This window comes from Nannobrachium achirus (assembly GCF_963921795.1).
Source record: "Nannobrachium achirus genome assembly, chromosome: 10".
Taxonomy (NCBI): Eukaryota; Metazoa; Chordata; class Actinopteri; order Myctophiformes; family Myctophidae; genus Nannobrachium; species Nannobrachium achirus.
The window spans coordinates 47379829-47406567 of NC_137819.1; the positions used below are offsets into that span (position 1 = coordinate 47379829).

Here is a 26739-nt window from a genome sequence, read left to right on the forward strand (position 1 = left end):
ACGTCCGTGCGTCACTGTGGAAAGGCATTGTGGGAAACGTAGTTCAGGACAGGCGGTTTCCCAAAACGTCCGAAGAACAGTAGCTCCTTTCGGAACCCCTCACTCCACGTAGCAGTGGAGTGAGCCTCAGTGAGGGGTTCCGAAAGGAGCTAGAAGAACAGACAGAAAGAAAGAAACACAGACTGAATTAGTTTTGAACTTTTTAGATGTATGCTGGCCTGTTACGTAAAAAAACAACCATAAAAACAGGGAAGTTTAATATTTTGTATGATACGTTAAGGCAGCTTATTCCTTCGTCTTCGTGTGTGTGTGTGTGTGTGTGTGTGTGTGTGTGTGTGTGTGTGTGGTGTGCGCGCGCGCGCCCCCGCCCCCCGTACGTGTGCGTGCGTTCACCCTCTGTGATTCTCTGCACACACGTTATTGTAATTATAAAGCGTGCAGGTGCCAAATTTGACCTGCAAATTATGTCTACAGAAGAGTACTCTCTTCGTGCAGTACAGTAGGTAGTGGCTGGTGGGATCAGGATGTACCCTACCTGCTGTGACCACGTTACCATAGCAACGCTGACGCTGGTGCAGAGCTGAGCAACAAACAAGTGCATATTTTTCTAGTGTAAAACTGGAGTACGGGTAATCTGGGTCACTTTACAACCTGTTGTTGCTTTCTTTGTGGGCAATGGAAAGACTCTGTCTTGATGAGACTGCCAAACAGGCTGTGGATGACTATCTGGAGTACAGAAGGTTTGTATTTGTTGGACGTGTACAGCTACTATTATCTCTGTTGGAATTTGTCCTCCTCATTTGATATTAATTGCACAGATTATGCTCAAACACCTTGAAGAGCAAAATTAGGCTACACATGTATACTAACAATAACGGGTCATGGGAAATATGTAGGCTATATTTGTTGTAATATTACTACTTGTTAAGATCACACAGTGGTAATTTAGGTTACAAAACAGCCATAAAGATATCTAGGCTTCTAACCCTAATAAAGCTTCAATCACAAAAGCTATGCTTTGTGTGTGTGGGTTTTCTTTTTTAGACCGTTGTCAAAACGTCTGTCTGACCAGTTTTCCCATAGGCCTTTCTGACCTGTTGTTTTCCTATATCTGACCTGTTTCCCTTTGTTCTTTCTTTCTATCTATCTCTATTCTTCTTCCCTTTCCTGAATACTAGAAATGATGGGAGATTGTACATTTCACCCACTTATCTTTACACCTGTAAACCTTATCACCAGGTGCGTCACAAGGGGGGGGGAAAGTGGGACTGAGTTACTAGGGCCCAAGGTAGAGGGGCCCTAGTAACTTTAGCTATTGAAAAATAGATATGCTATTTTTGAAAAGTCGTGAAAATGTATGAAAATCTTTGAATATATGTATATTTTAAGCGAACATTTGTAACTCAAATTTAGCTTCTGGGGGGTCCCTGGGACTAAATATTCTGAGATGGGGGTCCGTGGCCAAACACATATCATTTTGGGGTCCTTCACACGAAACATTTTGTGCACCACTGACATAGAAACATTCATTCAAAAAACCTTAGAAGGATTTGAAATATTCAAAGATTTTCACGATTTTTCAAAAATAGCAGATATACAAGCTTGCAGCGCGGCACTCAGTGCCGCGCTGTGAGCTTGTATATCTGCTATTTTTCAACAGTTAAAGCACAGGGGCTCCACAGTGAATCCTTGTACCCAGGGCCCAGAATTTGGTGCGACACGCCTGCTTATCACCTCGCCGCGCTTCGCTTCGCCTCACCTCACCTAACCTCATTTCATCTCTGCATGACATGTGTTTCATTTTTAGGATTGTGGGTGACGATGATGGGGGCAAACTCTTCACTCCAGAGGAATATGAGAATTACAAGAAGCAGGTAGTACCTCAGAGAATGAAGAACCGTCTGTACGTGAGCTACGGGGTGCCAGGAGGAATGGACTGTAAACTTCCTGGTCCTGAGACCCAGTGTTTCTGCACACACCGGTACCACCCTGCACCTGACACCTGTCCTGTCATATAATATACAATATCGTTGTCAGACAACACAATGAGCTGTTGTGGCGAAGCTCCAGAGCACGTGCACATACAGTAAACAAACAGCAGTGGTTTTCAACTAGTGGTTCAGGCACCACCAGTGGTCCTTGAAGGGATTCCAGGTGGTCCCCAGCTAAATGACGGAGAGTTGGTAACCAAATGGACCCTTATAGATCTTTAACTCTTGACAGTGCTGTGTAAAATGATTACTCTCTCATGGGTTAAATTACTGCATTACTGCATTACTTAATTTACAAGAAGTCTTCACAATTAGAGAAGGGAATGTAGAATAATTGTTATTTTGGCCTGTCATCTCTATGGTGCATGCCACATAAATACAGCATGGAATTGTGAACCAAATCGTATCCAACGAATCAACAATAACAAAATATTTTCAAGTTTTGGGTCTGAGAGGCTAAATCTCATCAAATGGTGGTCCGTGGCTCAAATGCGGAATAAATAATGGACCTTGATATGAAAAAGATTTGAAAACCACTTATCTATACCCTTACGGATGCATGATTTGGTTATGTTATTTTGTACACTCATTCTCACAGTTCAAATAATACTGGACTGGAGATTTTTTACTGTGTATGTCTATGTTTTATTTAAACCCGTCTTCCAGATACAAGCAACACAAGACAGACTTTGAGGTGGTTCCGTCTGAGCGACCCCTGGCTCTGCCGTGCCGGGTCCCAGGTTGTCGTTGTCTGGCCTATGAGTACCTTCCCCTTGTCGGGTCACAGCCTGTCCGCTGCAGGTGCAAACACACAGCTCCAGATCACAGCGAGGCTGCTCGGCATGCGTGCATGAAGTGTAAGTGTGGAATCCCCCATATGAAAGACTCCTGTAGTCACTCTAATACCCCTAAAAGTTTAGGTGCATCCTACCGTGGCATTATGGATTACCCTCTTTGCCCAGCACAAAGGTGCATGTCTACATAAAACAAACTAAAACTATGAATTAGATTTACACTAATTACAGTTGTGCCATCTCAGGTGTTGCAGATGAATTTCACACCCTTAGTAGCTACCGGTATATACATTCTCATCCCAACATGTACTTACAGTATAACCACACATTGCCTTCGTTCTCAGGCTCTTCCTGCTCTGGGTTCCAGAGCCCATACACCTGTGGGTGCGGCCAGCCTAGCTCCAATCACCAGACACTGGTGAGAATGTCATGCACAGTGCTAGGAGGATCAACTTTTACCAGAATAGACACATTAACCAATATAATAGAAACCAAGAGAATATATACATTAACCACATGAACCCTAGCCCATCTTATTCTGGATAATGTTATATCCATGTCATAGATGAAAACTCAGCGACAACAGCTTATCTATCTTAGCCCAGAATGCTTCGCAAGTTTGTAGATGGGGTATTTTCTAAAAAGACATATGGTAGAGGGGGAAAAGGAGGGCGCCCACAGTAAATAGACCCAAGGGCGAGCCAACGTATATTAGATCAAGTAAAAGATCTCTGGTTAAAGAAAGAAATACTGTAAATTATCAAGCTGCTTAAAGTGGACTGAGAGATATAAAGAAATAATGACATGAATTAATGTTTTCCTAAATGGTTCCCAAAATAGGGCCCAGGGACCCACAGCCAGGGTTCCTTGAGTGGGTTCCAAAAGGACCCTTACAGGTCTGTAACTCTGAAAGTGTACAAATGGAACCAAGTGGTTTCATTTCTACACTTTTAGAGTAGTAGGGGTCCTTTAATTTGAGAATAACTGCATTAGATAAAGTACTGACTGAGCCACTTAAAAATGGTCCGTAAATGATTTCCCTCTATACAACCTGTAGGTTGAGACGAGACAGGAACGGGAGGTGCGAGGTCGACCGGTGGGTCGTGATGTTCCATACATTGCCATGGGCGGGCTCACTGGGTTCAGCTCCCTGGCTGATGGATACCTCAGACTGGACGACAGCGGTGCAGGTAGGGTGACCAGACATCCCGGTTTAAAGCTGAGTGTCTAGCTAGGGAGCGTGTCGCTGTTACTACATGTCATCTTTTCGACACCTGACTCTAACCCTCACCCGTCCCTAACCTCCGTGGAGTGAGTCGCTAACCCTCCGGTCGAAATGATGGTCGTTCGAAAGAGCGCGATTTCCCCGTCTAGCCATTCTTTTAAACAGATTTAAGTGATTGTGGGTCCCCGTTTGGGATTTTGAAATCATCACTCTTGGTGTACTGTAGGTGACATCAACACATTCCATATGTTGCTGATTACAGTGAAGAGTTAAATCGATCGGGCGCGTACACTTGATTTGGGTTAGAGCACCCAGTAGTACGAACATAATTCGGCACGCCTGCTGTTATCTAAAATATTTTACATTCCTGAGATATGACCCAGTGACCGTGATTGTGACCTTGACCTTACCGTATATATGGTTTAACCGGTTAATCGCATGTGTGTGTGTGTGTGTGTGTGTGTGTGTGTGTGTGTGTGTGTGTGTGTGTGTGTGTGTGTGTGTGTGTGTGTGTGTGTGTGTGTTGCGCTCACACACGTGCGTGTCTTTATTTTTCATTTATAGGTGCACCTCCCCTCTCTGTTCTGTCTCCTGATCAGTCTGGGTCTTTCCATCCACATGTGTTTGAGAAGGCATATGGAACTAGCTCATCACCTGTCCACAGAGGTCGGTCTCCACATTCAATGGTCATTCTCTTTTTGTTTAAAAGGATCCGTTGCTAATAAGCCTCATATGCCTTAATACATTACAATTGCCCTCTATAACAATTTTTGTAATGTTTTTATTTTGGAAACAATTCATCTTTTACTCAAGGGGGATACATCTTGTTTTGATGCTCATATTAACCTTAGGAAATATGAAGTTGGTTTTAGTTAGCACATGCATCCCATACATTCCATAGGGCTGGACCAAACATGGACGAATGACATCGTCAACTTGCGACTGTCCCCCTTGAGTAAAATATGAAGTCAAAGAGGGCAATTATAATGTATTAAGGCATACACAGTTGTTATCCAGGGATCATTTTAAAGAACATGAAAATACGCCACCCCAGTGGATCAGCCACCACAAATGCACAGACCTAATATAGACCTGCTCTGGCCTGGGTGTTGCATCCATCCATGCAGTTTATGTCTAGTTTATGTCTAGATGGAGTTGAAGTGGGTTCACTGGGTCGGTTGCTGTTCACACCTTGCACTAGAATGCCTTTCAAATGTATGTCAGGTTTTACCCCGGTGAATCAACTGGTAGAGCACATACATATATTAAGATTTTGGCCTAAAATCACACAAAGCGGTACACAGTATCTCTAGTCTAAAGTCATGTCATCAACATGGATCTGTCCCATTTCCCATATTCCCTCCTGTTTGGCTACGATTGCCTTCTAAAGTTTGTGTATGTGACCTGACGGTCGCTTATCTCCCGATTAGGGAGTCTTACTGGTCAATAAAATGTAATGTGTTGCCAATTATTTGAGGGTCCCACTTGCAACATCCTCACGGCCCACCAGTGTGCCCCAGCTCACTACCGTATATGGTATATGCTATATGGAAAGTAAATGGAATAACCTATATGCACAGCCCTCTATAATGGTTGCAGGAAAATTAAACTGATGTAGCGCCTATGTGACATATCCATGACATTATGACTTCTGTATTTGGGCATGATTTCACCCTTACCCGAAAACTCATTCCCTTCCATTATATATATATTTTTTAATGAAATGATAAATATAAATGAAACATAATTGTGAAACATACCGGTATGTGGAGGAAGAAAATTTGGAGGTACTTCCTTGGCTTATACTGCCAACGTGCAGTCGTGCACAAGACACTTGGCACAGATTGGGCCAGCGTTTTGCGTTATTAGCCCGACAGACAAACAGACAGACACATAGACAAGACCCTCTTGTAAACAGCTAGAGTAGTTCCCTACAAAGCCATGTCATAAACAGAAGACTAGGTGATCATGTCATTTACACTGAATTCTTATTTGGAGAACATGTTTTGGCATTAGCTGTTCCTCAAAATCACTTGTGTTTTGGGACATTCACTGACTGTCTGAATTAGCATGCAACATTGTTGACTAGGCAGTTCTTAATGTGGACACAGACACACTACACTACTATGTGGACATGTGATCCAGGCCGTCTCCAAATGTGACCTGAGTGATCAGGTCACAAGACATCAGGAGGAGGTCTTGTGGTCAGATCACCCAGGATACATTTTAATGCCAAGTGTGAACTGGCCTACAATGTCATGGGTTCAAATCTGCCTCAGGGCCTTTGTCACTGTGCTATGTTTTGAGTGAACCAGAAAAACAGTACCATAGGACAGGGGTCTTCAACGTTTTCAGGCCAGGGACCCCTTAGCTGAGAGAGAGATGAAGCAGGGACCCCCTCTACATATTGTATAAATGCATGATGCAGATTTTCATCGATTTCAAAAATAGATTCATAGACTTGTTTGACAGCACTGTCATCAGTCTATGTTGAATCTGTGTTTTTAGTTAACTTGACCTGTACTCTTCTTTACCTCTACACAAAACCTATTTGCCGAAAATAGCCGATCTACAAGCTCTCAACGCCTCGCAGCACAAGGCGTTGAGAGCTTGTAGGTCTGCTATTTTTGGCTACAGTTCTCCTCAGAATAGGGATGCGAGGGTTCAAGTTGTTAATTTAAAAGAATGATCCTACTGTATCACAAAGATTTGGTGGACCCCCTGTAGTAACTCCGAGGACCCCCTAGGGGTCCCGGACCCCCTGTTGAAGCCTGATGGACCCCCGCCATAGGAAATAAATCATCCTTTTAAAAAAAACTATTTAAGCAAGAATTAGAGATTTGATCCATCCTTTCATTCACAGATCCAGTGTCAAAGGGGATCCAGCCGTTGTCAGACCTGAGGACAAGAGAGGAGAAAGACATGGCATACTTTGAGAGCTGCTATCAGGAGAGGGTGAGGACGTCTCTCTAAATGGCCACCTGAGGGCAGCAAAGGGCAGTGGAGCAGTGAACACCAGCACTGTGCTAAAGAGCTGTGTTCTTTAGCAAAGTATTACACTTTATATATGAACCACTTCTCTCTTATGCTTAATTTATGCTACCAACTACCAATGAAGGGGCATTATGAATCTATAATGATTAATACATCTATATATCTAATGATTGACAATTATCTTTAAGTCTAGGTATTTGTCACTAATTCTCAACACCATTCCTTGGAACCCAGAGTACTGCTGGTTTTCATTCTGTCCAATCAGAACTAGGCGAATGCAAGTGACTCTGGTAGAATAGAACTAGAACTAGCTGTAGTTACAAGACTTTGTTTTCCTCACATAAAAGTGTGACGTCCCTTAACACTGCTGTATCTGTTTCAGTTGAAGGCGGAGAAAAAGTCTGCCAAGCAGAAGGTGTTGGCATCAAGGACTCCTACCAGACCATCTAGGACTGTACCTGGCAAGGCATGTCACAAACAGTGAAATATACACACTGCTCATCAAAGAATTTACACAGAAAAAGCATACAAACCACCAATGTGTTAAGCTGACACCCATCATCTGCCCATTATTAGACTGTACAAACAATCAATCAAAGTGTTTGTGTGTACGTGTGCGTGCGTGCTGTGTGTGTGCGTGCATGTCTGTGTGTGCGTGCGTGCATTCGTGCGCACTTGTGTGCTTGTGCATGCATGTCTGTAGCTATTGTGAAAGTTATATGGAAGAGCAATTCATTTAGCTTTACATTAAAATTTGTATAATCTATTATTAGTGGTATAATTGCTCGGATCCATTTAGGATTTTGGATATGTTGTCTAGACTCTAGAGTCTAGACTAAACAGACCCCTTTTCCTTTCTTTTCTTCCATTTACATGGTATAGCAACATTTTGCAGGGGACACAGGTTTATATGAACTATCCATCCATCCATCCATCCATCCATCCATCTTCAACCGCTTATCCAGAATCGGGTCGCGGGGGTAAAAGTTCCAACTGAGACTTCCAGATGTCCTTATCCTGAGCAACTTCCTCCACTCCCTCGGGAGTATACCGAGGCGTTCCTAGGCCAGTTTGGAGATATACAGTAATCCTTCCATCTGGTCTTTGGTCTGCCATGGGGTCTCCTCCCAGTGGAACGTGCATCGAGGACCTTCCTAGGAAGGCGCTCGGGAGGCATCCGTACTAGATGCCCGAACCACCTAAGCTGACTCCTTTCCAAGTGTAGGAGTAGCGGTTCTACTCCAAGTCTCTCTCGGGTGACTGAATTTCTCACCCTATCTCTAAGGGAGATACCAGCCACCCGTCTGAGAAAACTAATTTTGTTCGCTTGTACCCGCGACCTTATACTTTCGGTCATGACCCACACTGCATGACCATAGGTGAGAATAGGAACGAAGATTGCTCGGTATAGAGAGCTTTGCCTTCCGGCTCAACTCTTTTTTCTTCACCACAGTGCGATTTAGCGACTGCAAAACCGCACTTCGTGGGACATGATTCCTCCATCTTTGTCTACAATATCTTTGAAGAAAGCTATGCCTGTATTAAGCACTGGCAGCCACACAAATGACCTCCCCTCAAGCAAAATTCCATCAACATGTTCTAGTTGGTAAAAGTGAAAGTGTAACTGTGATAGATTCCTTTAGAAAAATTGACCGTCTTCTTTTCCAATTCACTGACAATATATTGACGCTATCACCATGCCTGCTTGCTGATAGGGTCAATAATTGTCTTGAGTGAATTCTCATTACCAAGTGGAATGAGCCACTCAGTGTCTGCGCTCAGGGCCCTATGATTGACAGACGCTGATTGACCTGTACACTTTTTGGTTTGTGCAAAACGCCCACCAAGTGCTTTGGGCCAGACCGCTCTGCAGAAGACACTTGATTATGTGAATTCATGCAACTGCGATGGTTTACCAGGCTATGGTGATTGTATTTTTGCACTGATAATATCCACAGGAGGATATGCATGGGCTAATAGGAGAGGTGAAGTTGTTTTGGGCACATTCTCTGTTTTATGTAAGTACAGACAGTTCACTAATATGAACTTCAAAGTTATTGAAAAACATCTGAGGCGCTCAAGATGGTAATGCATTTAAAAAGCCAGTAATACTTCATGCCGTAATCAAAGTTTCGAACACGCCAACACGCTTCAGTCATTAAGGTCTTCATTAGGGCAAGTATTAAAGAGTTGGGGATCTGAGTTCAATAGCTTTGAACTACTCAGATCTCCAAACTGAAGAGCACTAGTCAGACACCTTTCTACACCCAAGCAGCACTCCATGCATTTGCTTCTTGACTAATAGGAACCTCTTCGATCCCAATACCAGAATGCCTTTTGATGTTTCTAATTAGCTACATCAACAAACAAGGTTGCTACCAGCTATCTGCTAGACAGTTAATGCTGGACAGTGTTGGACACTGGACATTTACTTGAGTACTCTTACTTAAGCACAGTTTTTGGAGTATCTGTAGTATTTAAAAACAAAAATGAAAATATATATAGATACTTGTACTTATAACTATTTCAAAGTCTTGTACACCACTACATTTCTGGGAAGGGAAAAAGTACATTATGAATTAACCACTTAAAGGGATATTTCACTTTCAAAAATACTTTTGGTCATTTTATCGTCTACTCTAGGCTTTTGTGACCACCCTGGAGAGATCAGTATTTAGATATTACATATTCATTTTATCAGGTACAGTACGCCCCTTTCCTCCATTGTAACTTCAAACTCCATTTTAACCATGAGCCCTCCTAATGTGACGAGGGCATTATTATTATTTCTTTTTTATCATTATTTATTTCTATTTTTATTGTACTGTATGTATTTTATTTTATTTATTTTCCATTTATTTTATATATAAATCAAAAAAGTAATAATAAAAAAAAAACTCACATATTAGGTGAAGGCTGGTATGAGTCACCAGAACCAAGAATGGGTTGTTTTGATGAATCTATCGTGGTTAAAATTGAGTTGGAAGTTACAATGGGCGTGTCTGGTAAAATGTATATCTCAGCCTCGGCAGGGGAATCGAGGCAGATTTTTATAAACCCTCCTTGCAGGTTCTTCCGCAGTCTGTATAGCTTTTGGGTTTTTCCTCACGGAAGAAGTGGTTATAGGGCTGCCAACCCTCTCCACCCCAGCTCACCGTCTCTCCACACTCATCCTGGTCATGGTGACAATGATGACATGCCCAAAATAAGATTTCCAACAAGCTTACAAACGGCATTTGAACTGATCTTTTTTCCATTCAAATTGACCCCACCCTGGTGGCCCTGTGGAGATGCCCGCCTCCCCCACTCTGAAGTAGAAAGTATACGAGAGGGTTCTTCAATGAGCGAACGTCGCCCACTCAACTTGTTACCAAAGTAAGAGCAGGATCTCAAGTTGTAGTCTAGTGCTTGGTAATCTCTCAAGACAGATTCAGAGTCATCTGATGGGTTCCCAGATTGGGTGCTTGGTGATGAGAGCAGGTTTTAACTGACATGATAGATGCACTGCCTCCATTGATTAATCTCATTCATCATGGCAGATCAGCACTGATGGAAAGGGTCAAAGGGATTTAATCTGCACAATGACATATAGGTTGCACACAGTGTAATGTCTTTAACTGGGAAATTAAATTAAAAGTATTCACTCCCACTCGTCAATGTACAGTATGTTCTATGTATGTATGTTGGGCTTGTCACCCTGGTTCATCATCTGTATTATCATGGCAGTTTTGCACCACCAGTGCTCACCTGGGGGAAAGGCATGTGCGTGTGCTAGTGTGTGTGTGTGTGTGTGTGTGTGTGTGTGTGTGTGTGTGCGTGCGTGCGTGCGTGCGTGCGTGCGTGCGTGCGTGTGTGTGTGCGTGCGTGTGTGTGTGTGTGTGTGGGGAACAGGTGGTCTTAAGATAAAGCAACCAGGGATATGCCTGCAGGCTGCCATGGATGGATGCACCTGTGTCCCAGGGCCATGCAGTGAAGGTGAAGGCAGTGGAAAGTATTTGGTCTGAAGGCTGACACTTCACATTCACCCTGTGTACATGATGATGGATATATATTATATATATATACCGTATACAGGACATATATGAAAACCACAAGGCAGTGGGAAACATTTCCAGAAAGAAACTGTGAAACTTTCTTTGGATGCTGGTATCATTTGGGTCATCAGGGGATGGCAGTAGCCACCCCCTGTAATTTATTTAACCATTCATATTGTATGCAACCATTGATTTATTAACCACTTTCAATGTGGCATCCAGATTTTGGTGTCATTATACAACATTTCCATTTTTCAGACATTTTCTTTTTTCACCCCCAAACAAATAGCTAAAATGCGTTGAGAGCCTGTAGATCAACTATTTTAGCTATTTTAGAATTGGAGCTTACTGTAAGTGGTAACCTATTTTTTTGCCACCCCTATTTCTTTCTTCAAATTACACCTCTGTGTTCACCTAGTTGTCTCTCTGTGTAAAGCTTTGTGAGCTGATGGATGGATGGATGGATGGATGGATGGATTGGAGGGATGTATAGATAAATCAATGTAGATAGATAGATAGATAGATAGATAGATAGATAGATAGATAGATAGATGCCCACCCAATACTTGTTAAACAGAGTAGTGCACCCTTTTTTCAGCTAAGGACAAAGTAGAGACTGTGAGGTACACAGAGACAAAAGTAAACATTTGGTGAATCGTTTAGGTGCCAAAGGTCTGACATCGTAACCCGGCACAATTACAGTGTTTAAGGTAATTATTTCACCATAGCAACTCTGTAAAGAGGCAAAGCCAAGGTAATGGGCTTTAGTCCTCAGTTGAAATGGGTAAACTACCTCTACACATCTCTCACTGCCATGGGAACCATAACTATCTTGAGTGACACATCTGCCACTACAAATCAGGATTAGAGTGGCTGGCAATTACCATGCAAGTAAATACTCAATTACCATACAGACAGTTGGTGAAAGCACACACTGACTTCACTGAGGAAAAAGGTACAAAGAAACGGAGGTGCCAAAATTAAACAAGAGCCATTGAGATAAGGGGAAAGAGTAGAAAAAAATAGAAATATTGTCTGACATCGAAACTAACCTACACTAGACTATTTCTATAGGCCTACTGAAAACATTCAGAGGGTTAAAGGGATATTTCACTTTCAAAAACACTTTTGGTCATTTTATTGTCTAATAAGGCTTTTGTGAACACCTCAGACATGCAGTTTTTAAGTTGATTGATTCAGTATTTAGATATTTTCCATACAAACCCATTGTAACTTCAATCTCCATTTTAACCATGATAGATTTGTCAAAAACACCTGTCCTTGGTTCTGGTGCATGGCTGATACTGTCCTCCTAATATGTAAGCAGGCCTTGTTTTTGGAGCTGTGTGGAACACAAGCTCCCTATACGTGGCCGTGTGTGTGGGTCTCCGTCCGTCCGTCCGTGTCTGTATGTAGCCTAAACTTCGGCACGCTACTAGTCCCGCACCATTTACGCCACCCCCGCAATATATACATCAAAACGTGCGGCTCGGCCGGGAATGGTGTGCTAGTAACTTTCTTTCCGATCCGCCTTACAATGGCGACATAATCGGCAAAAAACGACGCTGAATTGTCCCCATTGACTTATAATGGGACAATGCAATCACATTCAAGTATTTTTCTCTCGCAAAGCATAGGAGCTACAGTTTCAAACCTCGGAGAGGAGATTCATAATGATTTTAAGAATGAATCCAAAAATAATTACATCACTCGGCCTCATGGTGGCGCTATAACGGCCCACTTTGCGTTTTGCCCCGTAACTCTTGAACCGTAGATCGGAAAATTAAAACTATTTTTTCCCTGGATTCCTTGGGTCAAGACGCATCTCCCCATATAGACGCCCATTTGCGCCAGGATAGATTTTCCGCCATCTTGAATTTTCTCCAAAACACACTTTTTGCTCCTTTTCCTACATATTTTCTTCAAATGTCACAAAAATCGGTACACATGATCCTGGGTGACCAGAGAGGTGCTGTTGAGTCTAGCCTGCCCTGAGCATCAACTGCAATACACACACACACACACACACACACACACACACACACACACACACACACACACACACACACACACACACACACACACACACACACACACAGCTCCACTTCGAACAGAGGTTCGATTTTTTCAATTACTTTTTTCTTTTATTTTTTATATATTCTTTGGGAAAATTAAAATAATGAAATACAATACAAAATATTATCAATAAATGAAAAAAGTAATTGAAAAAACCATATCCTGCTCACATATTAGAAGGGCAGTATAATTCTGCAGAAACCAAGGTGTTTTTGATGAATCTATCATTAAAATGGAGTTTGAAGTTACTAGTACAATGAGTTTGTCTGATAAAATGAATATCAAATATCTAATACTGAATAGAGCCTAATTAGAAAGTTTAGAAAGGATTAGAAAGGATTAAATATCTCTTTAAGGCTCAATGTCATCATGTTGTAGCTCACTCTTTAACAATAGATTCTATTGTTAAATGAGTGAGCTACAACATCATGAAGACATGGTCATCATTTATGACAATGTCATCATGTTACGGGTCTTGATGGCATTGGCCTCACACTTCTATTGAATAGAAGTTTGAGGCCATTCGCAGTGAACAACATGGGGTAAATTATAGATTTTTTGTTTTGTTTTTAAAGATATGTTTTGGGGCTTTTATGCCTTTATTGATAGGACAGTAGACCGACAGGAATTGGGGAGTGACACGCAGCAAAGGCAGTTGGGACTCGAACCAGCGACACACTGTCAGGGTTCACTGAGCCCATGTGGTATGCGCCATGCATGGACCGGTAGGCCTGTGGGCGTCCCTAAAAGCCGTGATCTTTTTCATGATCATCAGGTATTATGATTGAACTTGGAGATTTGAATATCTTTAAAAAGAAAATGTACAGAAAGTGTTAACATTATGTTTTTATGTGGCCACACCCACCTGTTCATGTAGTAGTCTATACCTGGATTTCAGGTGGGTGGTAAAAAGGGGAGGTGATATGATTTTATGATGACATTAAAGCAGTGTATTTCAATTGGGCCTTTTGACTCAGCGTTCAGGAAGAAACCAAAAATACACAGGGGAGACATACAGGGGAGACATATTTGCAGATTATAACCACACCTGACAAAATCTGTAGAACTACTGCAAAGAAGTGTGTTTTGCAAAAATCGGGCTCCTGGTGGCGCTATAACAGGCCCATGCGAAAATTCGGGGCAGAAGTTCTGCTCTGGCACCCATGGGAGTGTGTGTGCACAGTTTTGTTGGGATCAAGCCAACGGTGCCAGCCATTCCTTTTGGCCTGGCGGAGACAATAGTGGAATCCTAACATACAGAGAAATTAGAGGAGGGGTGAGGGTCAGCGGATTCTACTAACATGGTGTTCAAGGAGTTAAACTACAGCATGTTCACCTCATCACTTGTATTTAGGAATTCTTCTGGGTTAGTTTTGGGTACGGAGTTGAGCTCCCTTATGTCTTTTGGTAGGTCACTCGTTCCACATTTTGGTGACAGCATAGTATGATGTTTTTTATTTTATTTTTTTAGACACATTCTGGAGAAACAAGGTCAGTTAAACCTGTAATTGTAAAAGAATAGTAATTATTTAAGATGTAAATATCTCAAGCCTGTTTCTTTACCCCTGCATTCCTTTTTACATGAATATCAGACTGACCTTTAAGATATTCTTAATTTGCAGGTCTGCAGGGCGAGAAGGTGCAGATATGGAAGTAGTACACCCTTGAGTTCTAATGCCTTTGAGTGGTTTTTAATGTGTTTATTGGACCACTTGAAGCATCTTAAGCACTCCTTCACTACCCAGTGCTCTTTGGCAATGCACATGGCTTGATTGGGTGTAATATACCGGTAGACTACAACATTTGAACACCACAGAACTCATGCACAGTGAAATCCCCATGTGTTCATTTAATTCTGAGAGTGTACGAGTGGACCCTTAGGGCTCTACAAGAGAGCTCAAAACGATATGATGTCAAACTAGAATACATGACATTTTATAGTTTAGCACAGTGGTTCTTTGGTGGTTTCACACTGGTACCTAAAGCTTGCATTTGACTATGAAAACAGGACCTGTGTCAAATTACACACTATATCTTTTTATGGTTAACATTTGTTAACCAACTTATACTGAAGACCAAACACTGGTCGAAACGTTTATGCCTGCCTGTCGTCTTTAATAAATATTGGAGCTATTTAAAAGTGAGTTGCGAGCCATTTTTTGTTTCTTAACATTTGTTTTAAACCATTAAATATCTGTATTTCCTGTACATGTGGGGCAACCACGACAACTGTTTTCACTCTGGGCCTCACTTTAACGCATCATTTTATTAAATGACAGATTGACAGGAAATGAAAAATCTCATGTCCTTCACCCAGACTACCATAGACTCCACGCCTGTGACATTCATTAAACTCGGGGTCAGGCCTGGTCAGCCTGACAACTTCTATTATTGTTACTGATACCAAAGCCCATCCAGGGTCACGGACTGTGACCTTAGGGTCACAACTGAGACAGACACAGGTGCCACAGCTTGGATTCAACTCTGCACCTGTCAATCATGTTGTTCTGGATGGACTTTCTTGTGACTTTGATGTGTGAGATATTTAAATCCCGTGAATGAGTTAACCACACACAATCCTCCATGTATGTACTCGACCAGACAGAGAGAGAGAGAGAGAAAATAAACAACAGACTACATTACTGTATACCCCCTCTACAATAGCCTAGATACTACACAGGAAGAAAAACATATAAATAAGTTATCAGGAACATGGAGTGCCAAGATACATCATCCCACAATGGTGACATTTTCCTTATTTGTAATTATCTATTTACAACTATTATCACACACCTGCAGTAAGCCACCAGCTTGCTTTATGAACATGATAGCTGGACCATTTGACTCACTTTTCTAGTCAGGCAGCAGCATCCCACAAAGCCAAGCAGGAGGCTGCCTGGGTCTAAATAATAACAGTGGTTGCTTACAAAACGCATTGTTACAGTATAGGATAAGAGTGCAGGCAAAAGCAGCAATTTTACTGTCATGTTGCATGTTATACAATACACAGTAGGCTATACTATACAGTGGTGGACAGTAACAAAGTACATTTACTTGACTACTGTACTTGAGTAAAACACTATACATTTCAGTAGCATTCAGTAGTAAATTACAGGGCTTTCAGGCTGAGCGAAGCCTCAGGCACATCACGCTTATCCAAAGGTGGGAGCAGACGAGAGACGTTGTTGGTCATTGTCATTGTTCAGGGCTCTCATAGCCTGACTACAAAAAGCTCTTATTTTGTCTCAGTGGCTGTGTGACAGTGCAGAGTCAGACCTTTGCCTGACCGCAGCAGCACAAACTATCCATTGCTGTGACGATGTAGGTCCATTCAAATCCTTGTAGCACTGCTCAAACACCTTCTGGAGTCTTGCAGGGAGGTGAGTGAAGTCCCCATGGCGCACTTGGCCGAGCACACCATCGTCTGCAGGGCTCGCTGGTTCCAATCCTGCACTGAACGGTGGTAGCCCCTATCACAATGTTCTGAGTGGTAGATGAGTAAAAGAATTTCAGGGCACTTTGAATGCCTTAGATTTTTGCCTTGAATTTTCCCAGCTGTCTGAGGTGGTGCATATATATACTATAGACATAGTCCATGACAAGTCCTCACTCCTCAGTGATGTGCACACCAAGCTACTTGAAACTGCTACCTCATACCCACCGGTGTCCCATTGATCAAATGGGGTGTAAGCCCTCTGCCGCCACATACAAAAATCCACGATCATCTACTTGGTTTTACCAATGTGCAAGATGAGCCTATTGTCCTGGCACCAAAGTGACAGCTCTGCCTCCTCCTGCAGATAGACGGGCCCAGCATGATATTGGCCACGCAGTCATGGTGTAAAGTCATGGGAGATGCTTTGACTAGTGGGTGCGGAGCACAAGTTTTAAACCCTGATGAATTTATAAGAGATGTGGGCTTTGGCTTTTTACAGACAGTGCATTTGCAATAATAAAATGACGTCTGATAATAATGATCTCCTAAATATAGGCAAAATAGGCCTTGGATAAAACAGACCAATTTTCCTTTATTCTCATACCCCAGTCTCATTATTATCTGAGTCATTCCACAAAACCGGTACGATTTGGACATTTGTTTTTGGAGGATTTGGTCGAAATGGATTTTCTGAATAGCCCACAACATTATGGACATATTTAACATGCAGAAAAACATATTTTCCCATCTCAGGCATTACATTTATATTTTATGGAATAATCCATTTAACAGGATTGAATTTGATAACGGGGTTGAGTGGAACAGGGTTGTGATGTTTTACTCAAGATGGCCATTTCTTTACCTGTGGTGATTTAGAGGAGACCACATGGCATGCATGACATTAGGAAATCAGATACATTGTTGAAATAACAAAGTTAGTTTTCATAAATAATTTTTTTCTATCTTTATTTCATGTAACAGGGTTGAGTTGCTAAGCTTTACGCCAACACAATGAATATATAGATGACTATAAATAGGGGGAAAAAGTTGGAAAATGTCAAGAATATTCATTCTCCACCTCCTGGGGGTGGGGATGCACCCTCGGCACCCCTAGTTCCCGCTGCTATAGACAACATTCCTGGCCGATTGCAGGAGGGACGCCCCGCCCCCAAGTCGAAAGGGAACTTCCGGGTTCTCTCTGTCAGGCATGCATATAAACGTGTTGCCAAGTCAATTTATTTACCTAAACTATCTTGTTTTTTTTGCTTATTTATATTGCAAGAGTTGGCTTGTTTGGCTTATTTCTCTCACAAATTTTGGCAACACTGCCCAGCGCTGCAGTAAAAGATTATGACAATGAACTGAAAGGGTTAAACCAACGGAGTTTTTTTTTCCAGCTGTCAGATGGTGCGGTGACTGCGGTCATGGTCTCTTGATATGCAAGCGCACCGCTATCTTCGATGTTTTTATTCTATCTACACCAGTTAATAGTATTGATGACATCCTTAACATATCCTAAACTCAGCAAACTCCCCAGAGAAGCAGCACGACTCACAACAACAACAACAACAACAACAACAAGGTAAAACTCTCATGCTAGCTAATTAGCCTTGTTAGCTACGATCTTTTACTGTATGGGGACTACTCTTGTTACAACTAAGTACAAGTTATTTTCACTTGTGACAACACAACATTGATTATAATTGAAATACAAGCTCTTCGCTGTTGTGTTGTATCTGTGAATGCAATTGTTTTCTGTCTTTCAGACCTGTACTGTAAGCAGAGAGCTCAGCACACAACCATGGGGGCTCCGGTGTTGAGGGCAAGAGAGGTGTGTCTGCCCGGTGTGCCCACCATCAAGGGTGTCGCACCAAATTCTGGGCCCTGGGTACTTTAACTATTGAAAAATAGCAGATATACAAGCTCACAGCGCGGCACCGAGTGCCGCGCTGCAAGCTTGTAGATCTGCTATTTTTGAAAAAAAAGGTTTGTGCAAGTCTTTGAATATTTCAAATCCTTCTAAGGTTTTTTGAAAAACCTAGGTTTCTATGTCAGTGGTGCTCAAACCTTTTCATGTGAAGGACCCCCAAAATGATATGTACCGGTATTTGGACACGGAACCCCATCTCATGTTCGTTTAAAAAATACATGCAGTATATTCAAAGATTTGCACACATTTTCACAAAAATAGCAGATCTACAATGCTTGCAGCGCGGCACCCGGTGCTGCGCTGTGAGCTTGTAGATCTGCTATTTTTCAATAGCTAAAGAATAAAATAATTCCAGGCCCTTCCACCTTGGGCCCTAGTAAATCAGTCCCACTTTCCCCCCCCTTGTGACTCCCCTGCCCACCATGACAACCTTTGGCCTGGCAGTCAGGAAATCAAGGATACACAGGCACACGTGGAGTTTGTCCCTGCATGGCCAGCCTGTGGAGACTATGATGTTAAAGGCTGAGCTGAAGTCAATAAACAGCAGCCTAAATTGAACTCTGAGTTAAATGAACACTCCAGCGTTTGCTGAGCCTGTGAGTCATGAAGGAATTCGAAGTTGAAAGCAGGAGCTCGGGAAGAATGCAGAACATCGTAGAGACTATCGTCAAATAAAAGGGAACGCCCTCTCTGTTTTGTTCCTTTTCATCTGACTTGTGTAGCATCAGAGTCTGTCTTGAGAGATTACTGGAAGTGTAACTGAATGGGTGTTAAATGACGTAGCCTACTCAATGATGCAGAGAAAGCTATATTCAAAGGCTTGATTGAAGTGTTATTGAGGCATTGGAGGATACTGTACACATAATGCTCTGTATTGAGATTTAGCTGTCACATCTCGATATCACACAGCTTTTGTTCACACTGAGTATCCAAGTCTCTATTTTTCTTTCTCTCCATATGATGATATGAGCAGCATGTGAAATAAAATTAGTGGATGATTCAATCATAAGAGCCTATTTGAATTCTCTTGATTCATGATTACTCAAGCTGACGTCACAGACAAGAAGACTTTTCATTGCACGTTATCCATGCAAGAGCAGATGGGAATGTTCATGGCTGTATAAATAGATAATAATATGAGTGCAACTGTAAAATAAATCCTGCTGAAGTGTGTGATATTTGCGAAGTGTATATGAACAAATCCTCACTGTATGTGCTTGCCTGTGTGTGTCTGTGTTTTTGTATGCGTGCATGCATGCTTGCCTGCATGTGCCTGTGTGAACGTCTATGCATTTTTATGTTTGGCTTATTAGGGGAAAAGATCTTTTACACAAATTAGTATTACACAAATTTACACTGAGGATTTGTGTAGGAACAGGCCCTATAGCTGTAAAAGAGCATGCATCAGACAATAAAGATATTTTATAAGATCATTATGTTCCATATTCTCTGCATGTGAATGTATTATTCCAGTCTTACGCCTTCCATGTAAACAATATGAACGTGACGTGTTAGACGATATCTAATCTCGCGTGACCAGACTGTTGCCTCACGTGATTTACAAATTCAGAGATTGTGGAATATTTGTCTGGCTATGAGACTAGACGAAAGCTACCAGATGTTGTAATGTTAATCAGTGCAGTAGGAAAGTGATTATTTTGAGGGTCACGTTTGGAGGAAGCATCCCTCACTAAGGTTTGAAAGATACCAAACTCTTATAACTGTTGTCTCGTAGTATAACTTACTAGAAGTTTGCGGCCCTTCACCGCCATGTTGCGGCAGTGTGGTGTGTGTAATGGCCAAATATGGGTAATTCTTTTTTTGAGAAAAAAATTTTTTTTGAAAAAAAAAAGTTTTTTGAAAAAAAAAAAAGTTAAAAATTTTGTTGAAAAATTTTTTTTTTGAAAAATATTTTTTTTTGAAAAAAAAGGATTTTTGAAAAAAAAAATTTTTGGGAAAAAAAAATTTTGGGAAAAAAAAACGCTTGCGCACGCACGCATGCACGCACGCACACGCGCACACACACACACACACACACACACACACCCCACCCCTCTGTTGTAATTCGATACTCTACTCTGCTCAGCTCCTCTCCCCCCTCCCTCCCCCTCCCTCCCTCTGTAACTTGATACCCTGATGATCATTTTGACGTTTCAGCACTGGCCAGAATGTTCAGAATACTATGTCAGGACTGGCTGCTCTGCGTGAGGCGAGATGTTGTTAAATTGAAATAAATGCGGTTCAAAGAGTGGCATGTTTAAAATGTGGACAGTTGTAAATTTTCACGTTTGTTCGACGTGGTGGCTATGTTTGTGAGAGGTGTTTGTGAGAATATGTAGCTAAACATTCTGGTTTAGGTTTGCCACCAATTGCTCCAGTATAGATGCTTGATTGATGTGCTTCTGTCTATATTTGCCAACCTAGAGAGGTAAGTGGCCTTGGAGTATCTGCCCTGAGAGTGGGAGGTCGGGGTTCAATTCCAGGCAGAGACAGAGTCATACCAAAGACTATAAAAATGGTACCCAATGCCTCTGTGCTTGGTTCTCAGCATCCAGGGTTTGAAGTCCCTGTGACACGCTAGAATCATATTCAGGGGGTGTACTTGTACATCAAACCACCTCACACAGAAAAAGGAGATAGGCTCCTGACCTATACGGGCCACATGCACTTATAGTATACTAGGGAATTTGTGCTAACCCCTCACCATCAATGGACATTACCTAGTAACTAGGTAATTTCCATTGATGGTGAAGGGTTGGCAAGAATGCCCAAAAAGAGGGCTTTTTATTTTTACGTACATTTATTTGAGTATTGTACTTCATTTATTGTGTATCTGTACTTTCTTTGAGAATTATTTTTTTAAGCTTATAACTTTCACTCCCCTTCTTTTCAAAGACAAATATTGTACTTTATACTCCAATTATTTAGGAAGGGACAACAGCACGAGCTTATAGATCTGCTATTTTACCTTTTTTTTTTTTTTATATATATAGGCCTATACTTTAAATATAGCCTTATGCCTCATTCACACTGCAGATATATAGTTGAACGTTTTGCTTGCTTGGTCAATGTTATCTCAATGGAAACCAGCTTTAAAGATAGAGGAGATACACAGAACAAAGCTTTGAAAGCTTTAAAGCTGGTTTCCATTGAGATAACATTGACCAAGCAAGCAAAACGTTCAACTATATATCTGCAGTGTGAATGCAGCATAATGCATTGATAAAAATAAAATATACTTAAAAAACTAACCAGGAGCATAATATATGCATATCGATTCAAGAATAGAGTGACTTTGTCCACCGCCTATTACATCTCACATATAAATCATGCACAGGTGTTTCACTTCTATCAATAAATTAGAGTTACTCAAAGCCTTAATTGTTTTAGATACCCTCGCAATCTTCCCATTGCAATCCGTGTCTTGTTAAGAATGAGTTAATCACCGTGGCCAGAGTCCAAAGGGAACATATTTTTACCCTACATGTTTATTTTTAGTCAATTCTGTTTCTGTTACGTCTTATTATGATGAAAAACTGTGATGACAAGGGTGACGCGCGCAAGAGACGTGCGCTTCGCGGAGCGCACGTCCTCTGCTCTCCAAGCGCGTCTGGCGCGTCATGGCAATATAAAAGCAGAGGATCTCTGCAGACACGCACTGGAGAAGAAGAGACACTTCATTCAAAGGAAATCCTATAAACATCCAACTATACCCCCCATTAATTGTAAGTAGCTTGCTATATTCATAGTAATAAGAAGATAATTTAAAGTGTTCATGGCGTCAGTTTATCTCTCTACATTTTGAAAACGAAATAATGTATGTAGGTGTTTTGTAAAACCTAACCCCATTTTAAATTGTAAGTGGTGGTATTTGACTTTTTTAGACTATAAATTGCATTTGCCAGGAAACTGGGAAAAACTACAGTAGTTTAATAATCATATTAATTAAGTTACATTCTGGGACCTTACCATGAAACTGCTAGATTCATATTCCTGAGGAGGACAGAGTTTGTTTGTTGTGTGATTTGGAGGAGATTGAAAGTGAGGTTATTTTTGTTTTTGTTTTACTGCACATTGTATGATGAATTAATTTAATTTATTTTGTCAAATGTAATCTATTTGTGTTAACATTTTTGCAATTTTGCAAATGATTACGAAAGACTTGAATTGTGTTTTAGTTCTTTTTGGCAGATTTTGTGCGTAAGGCTTGGGGGAAAAAGACAGAATGTGGAGTTTGAAAAAAAGAGTAACCTATATGTAATGAATGATGCAGTCATTTATATGTTTTGTCCTGTAAGTCCATGTGGGCTGGGCACCTTTTGGTACATGACACCGAAATAAATCTATCTATCTATCTATCTATCTATCTATCTATCTATCTATCTATCTATCTATTTATCTATCTATCTATCTATCTTCTTTCGTGTATCATCATCCTTGATGATATTTTTGCAGATGCATTATAACCTGGGCACCTCGCAAGGGTTCTTGCTGTGGGCGCTGATCTGCCTGGGTGCCCTGACGGAGGGCTACCCTGTCAAGCCAGAGAACCCGGGGGAGGACGCCCCAGCGGAGGACCTGGCCAAGTACTACTCCGCCCTGAGGCACTACATTAACCTCATCACACGACAGAGGTAAGCTGCATGGGGCACTCATTTTGATCAACTACTACAATATGTTTTCACATTAAAAATTGATAATTTCTCTCGCCAGTAATCTATACTGGTAGTAACCATTTGCAGTAGTCCTTACAGTCTAGCCCAGTGGTTCTCAACCAGTGGTACGGGGGACCACCAGTTGTGCCAGGTGGTCCCCAGCTAAATGATGGAGAGTTGGTAACCAAATAGACCCTTATATATCTCTTTAGTGTGCAAAATCATTTCACACGCTTTAAGAGTTAAATTATTGTTAAACACCTGCATTACTTAATTTACAAGAAGTCCACAATTAGAGAATGTAGAATAATAGTTATTTTGATTGACCTGTTATCATTATGGCACCACGTCAATACAGCACGTGGACAAAATCTTATATAAATCTTCTCTTCTGGGGGTCCCTGGCACATACTCTTTTCAGATGGGGGTCCTCTGCTAAATACATATCAATGTGGGGGTCCTTGACATGAAGACGTTTGAGAACCACTGCTGTAGAGAGTCCTATACTTATTCTTCTGATTTCATCAATTTTGTCTTCATTCAGGAGTTAATTCTGAGACTTTTTCAAGGTTCTACATACAGTACAGTTATGAAAGCAAATAAAATAGGTCATATGACTGCAGAAGAGTCAAGGCTTTAAATTGTCTTGTAGTCCCATCGAAATTCTGTAAAACAGCTTGGATTATTCCTTTCACATGGTCATGCCAGTTAACAGGTCCTACAGGTTGTCTTAGGATAATAGATTATTCTACTATTCACAAACATTCCTAAGGTTTTACTCAACCTTTAGAATCTATAGGTTTTAGATGCTGATATGATATGATATGATATATATGATAGCAGTACGATTAATACTGCTAATAACAGCAATTAATGGGAGAAAATGTTGGCCATTCCATTGTTGCATGTTGGAGCTGCTTGTCTGTCAGTGTGATTCTATAATAACAACCAGCATCTCTTTATGGATTAGGGAGCTCACATTTCATTCTTTTTTCATACCTGATGAGATGTTGACATAAAGTTCTAATATAGTCTCCTGATCTTAACAGCAACTGACCAGTGGATTTATGAGACAATTATAATAATAAAAACACTCTGAAATAGCACCTTTCAACAACGCTTTACATTGAGATAGAAAAAAGAGAATATGAACAACCAAACAACTTGTTGCTATAGACCAAACAGACTAAAGAGGATTGTACATGATAAAATCCATCATTTGGTTCCATTTCTACACCCAAGGATTGGGTGCATCCTTAATGCCAAACAGCCAAATGTAAATGTGAGAGCCTTTGGCCAGTATGGCGAGCGGATTGCAATTTTCTGGTTTCTCTTTATAAATGTGTGTGCTGCTGGCTTGAATGCTGCTTTACCGTTGTACTGCCGTTGTACATTTCAAACACATCACCAAAGGCTTATCATCTGAGGAACAGAATGTGACCACCAACATAGGCTGTACAGCCACCTACAATGCACCTCTTGGCTGTAATGGCCGAGGTTTGCTTTTATCATGGTCTCCTGCGATCAATCCCACAACTTGTCTCAGCAGTATGAACGATACTCATTATATTAGGTGTTTGTCCAAGATTTTAAGGTGGTTATAACAGTGGAAACTGTTATCGTATTTTTGTATCTTTTTTATTATCTGAAGATTAAGTGTTGCCTGCAGCTGCTCCTACCTCAGCTTGTGTTGTTTAGTATAGTCACTCACTGATGTTATCAATTTCTTTCATTGATCTATCTATCTATCTTAGAGACTCTCTAAATGTTTCTCTTTCCTCCTCCCGGTTCAGGTATGGGAAGAGGTCCAGTCCAGAGAATCTGGACACACTGGTGTCTGATTTGATGCTGAAGGACACCAGAGACACACTGCCACAGTCCAGGTATGAGTGTGTGTGTGTGTGCGTGCGTGCGTGCGTGCATGCGTGCGTTGAGGGTCAGAATATGCACCTGTGTGTTCTTTCAATCATTGTAAGAAAACCAAATGTGTTTTTCTCGTCTCAGATACGACCCATCATTGCTGTGGTGAAATCTTCTCCGTCTGTGCCACCCACCCCTACCCCGGCCACAACAGCCCCTCTTCTTCAGCCAACAAACTGACCTCTACATGATGGCCCACTGTCTGTTCTCCCCACCCCACCAACCACCACTGTTGTTAATGCTACATAATGTGCCATACTGTAAATAATACTGTGCTTCAAGTCACAGTTAGTGAAATGATAACACAAATTAAGGACAGGCTGTTGATTAATAACTGTCCAATAAAAGACCCTGTCTCATTTGATTTTTCTATGAGGTATAGATGGATTTCGCTTGAGCCAAGTTTTGGGAATTAGAGGTTGTGTGTGCTGGAGTTAGATGTTGTTGAAGGTAGGCATAGCAAGAAAAGCACACACTGGAAGAAGTAGAATATTTGAATTCAGAGCACAGATACCATCAATAAAAGCCCAAATGTTCTCCACCGAGAAAAGTCCTTAGCAAGTAGGGTGGACAATGTCGCCCTCTCGTGGCTGTTATGGAGCGTCGCAGGGATGCTTTATGGAGTTTATGCAGTTTATTAATAGACTGCAAGTACAGCCACACCATGCATGCCATAAATGATGTCAAATAAGCTAAGTTCAGGTATAATAATATTATTATGGGTCATAACATTGTTATACTATACGAAATTCGGAAAGGCTTCAGAAATGGGCTTGCCACAGAGCCTAGATGGCACAGCCTACATGTGATTAAAATATTATTAGGCTATCTGGGCTAAAATCAAAATACTTTTTACTGTGTGAAGCACCTGCGGTGATACACCCACTGCTTCAAAGTAAGGCTATTCACTGACACTGTGACAACACGGTACATCTCTCTCCACTCTTATTGCTGATGGGTTAAAAGAAGAAGAAAAAAACACTCCATGATACAATAACTAATTTCGTGGGATGTAGTTACTAATCCATTTTCCAGGCCTCACTGTAATTCCAATTTATTCTAAACCAGTACAATCCCTTTAATTGTTGAACATGCTTTAATTGTTGAACATGCATGGGTGAGGTGTGACCCTGTGGGCTATTTTATACCATAACCTAACAAGTTCTTGGCATCATAGGCTACCATTGCAACTAAAGCTGGAAAAATAAAATCACAGATCTATCAAGAAGATGGACTCCCGACCGACAAGTCCTCTCTTTCCTTGGCCTAAGGAGATATTATATTGCACATGAGCTTCAGGCAGTATTTCTGTACCAGTAGGTGTCCTACCAGGCTCCATGCATTTACATGGTACATTTCTCAATGGAAGAGAACTGCAGATGTCATATATTATAACATAAAGATTGGTTAAAGGGAAACTCTCCCCTCTCTGACAGGCATCAAATAGGTAGCTGTCTTTGATGCTTTAATTGATTAGAGATCACTAACGAGCACAGAACGACTTTTATGACCCAATCAATCAACTCAGTGCACAACACCTTTGAAGTTCAAAGGGAGAAATTAAGAGCTCTGGCCGAGCTTCCCCCTTCCCCTCACAGACAAAGAAGTCCCTGGAAGGGATGGATGTCAACAAATACAGCCAGGGGGATGTATCTTTCTACAAGGAAACACCCCAGCACAATAA

At 41.4% G+C, this 26739-nt stretch overlaps 3 protein-coding genes across 3 annotated transcripts in view; all 3 read left to right on the forward strand.

Annotated features, from left to right (window-relative positions):
- Nucleotides 1-26739, forward strand: part of sem1 (SEM1 26S proteasome subunit) — a 239031-nt gene that overhangs the window by 56449 nt on the left and 155843 nt on the right. The window lies entirely within an intron of this gene.
- fam221a (family with sequence similarity 221 member A) lies at nucleotides 676-7488 on the forward strand (the record flags this gene model as incomplete). Its single annotated transcript, XM_080735549.1, has 8 exons — nucleotides 676-740; nucleotides 1808-1981; nucleotides 2658-2848; nucleotides 3130-3203; nucleotides 3843-3975; nucleotides 4575-4676; nucleotides 6874-6965; nucleotides 7387-7488. The coding sequence occupies 8 exons, from the start codon at nucleotides 676-678 to the stop codon at nucleotides 7486-7488; spliced, it is 933 nt and encodes a 310-aa protein (XP_080591675.1).
- On the forward strand, nucleotides 22936-25246 carry npy (neuropeptide Y; the record flags this gene model as incomplete). The annotated part of the gene is made up of 3 exons (XM_080735550.1): nucleotides 22936-23114; nucleotides 24929-25026; nucleotides 25140-25246. The coding sequence occupies 3 exons, from the start codon at nucleotides 22936-22938 to the stop codon at nucleotides 25244-25246; spliced, it is 384 nt and encodes a 127-aa protein (XP_080591676.1).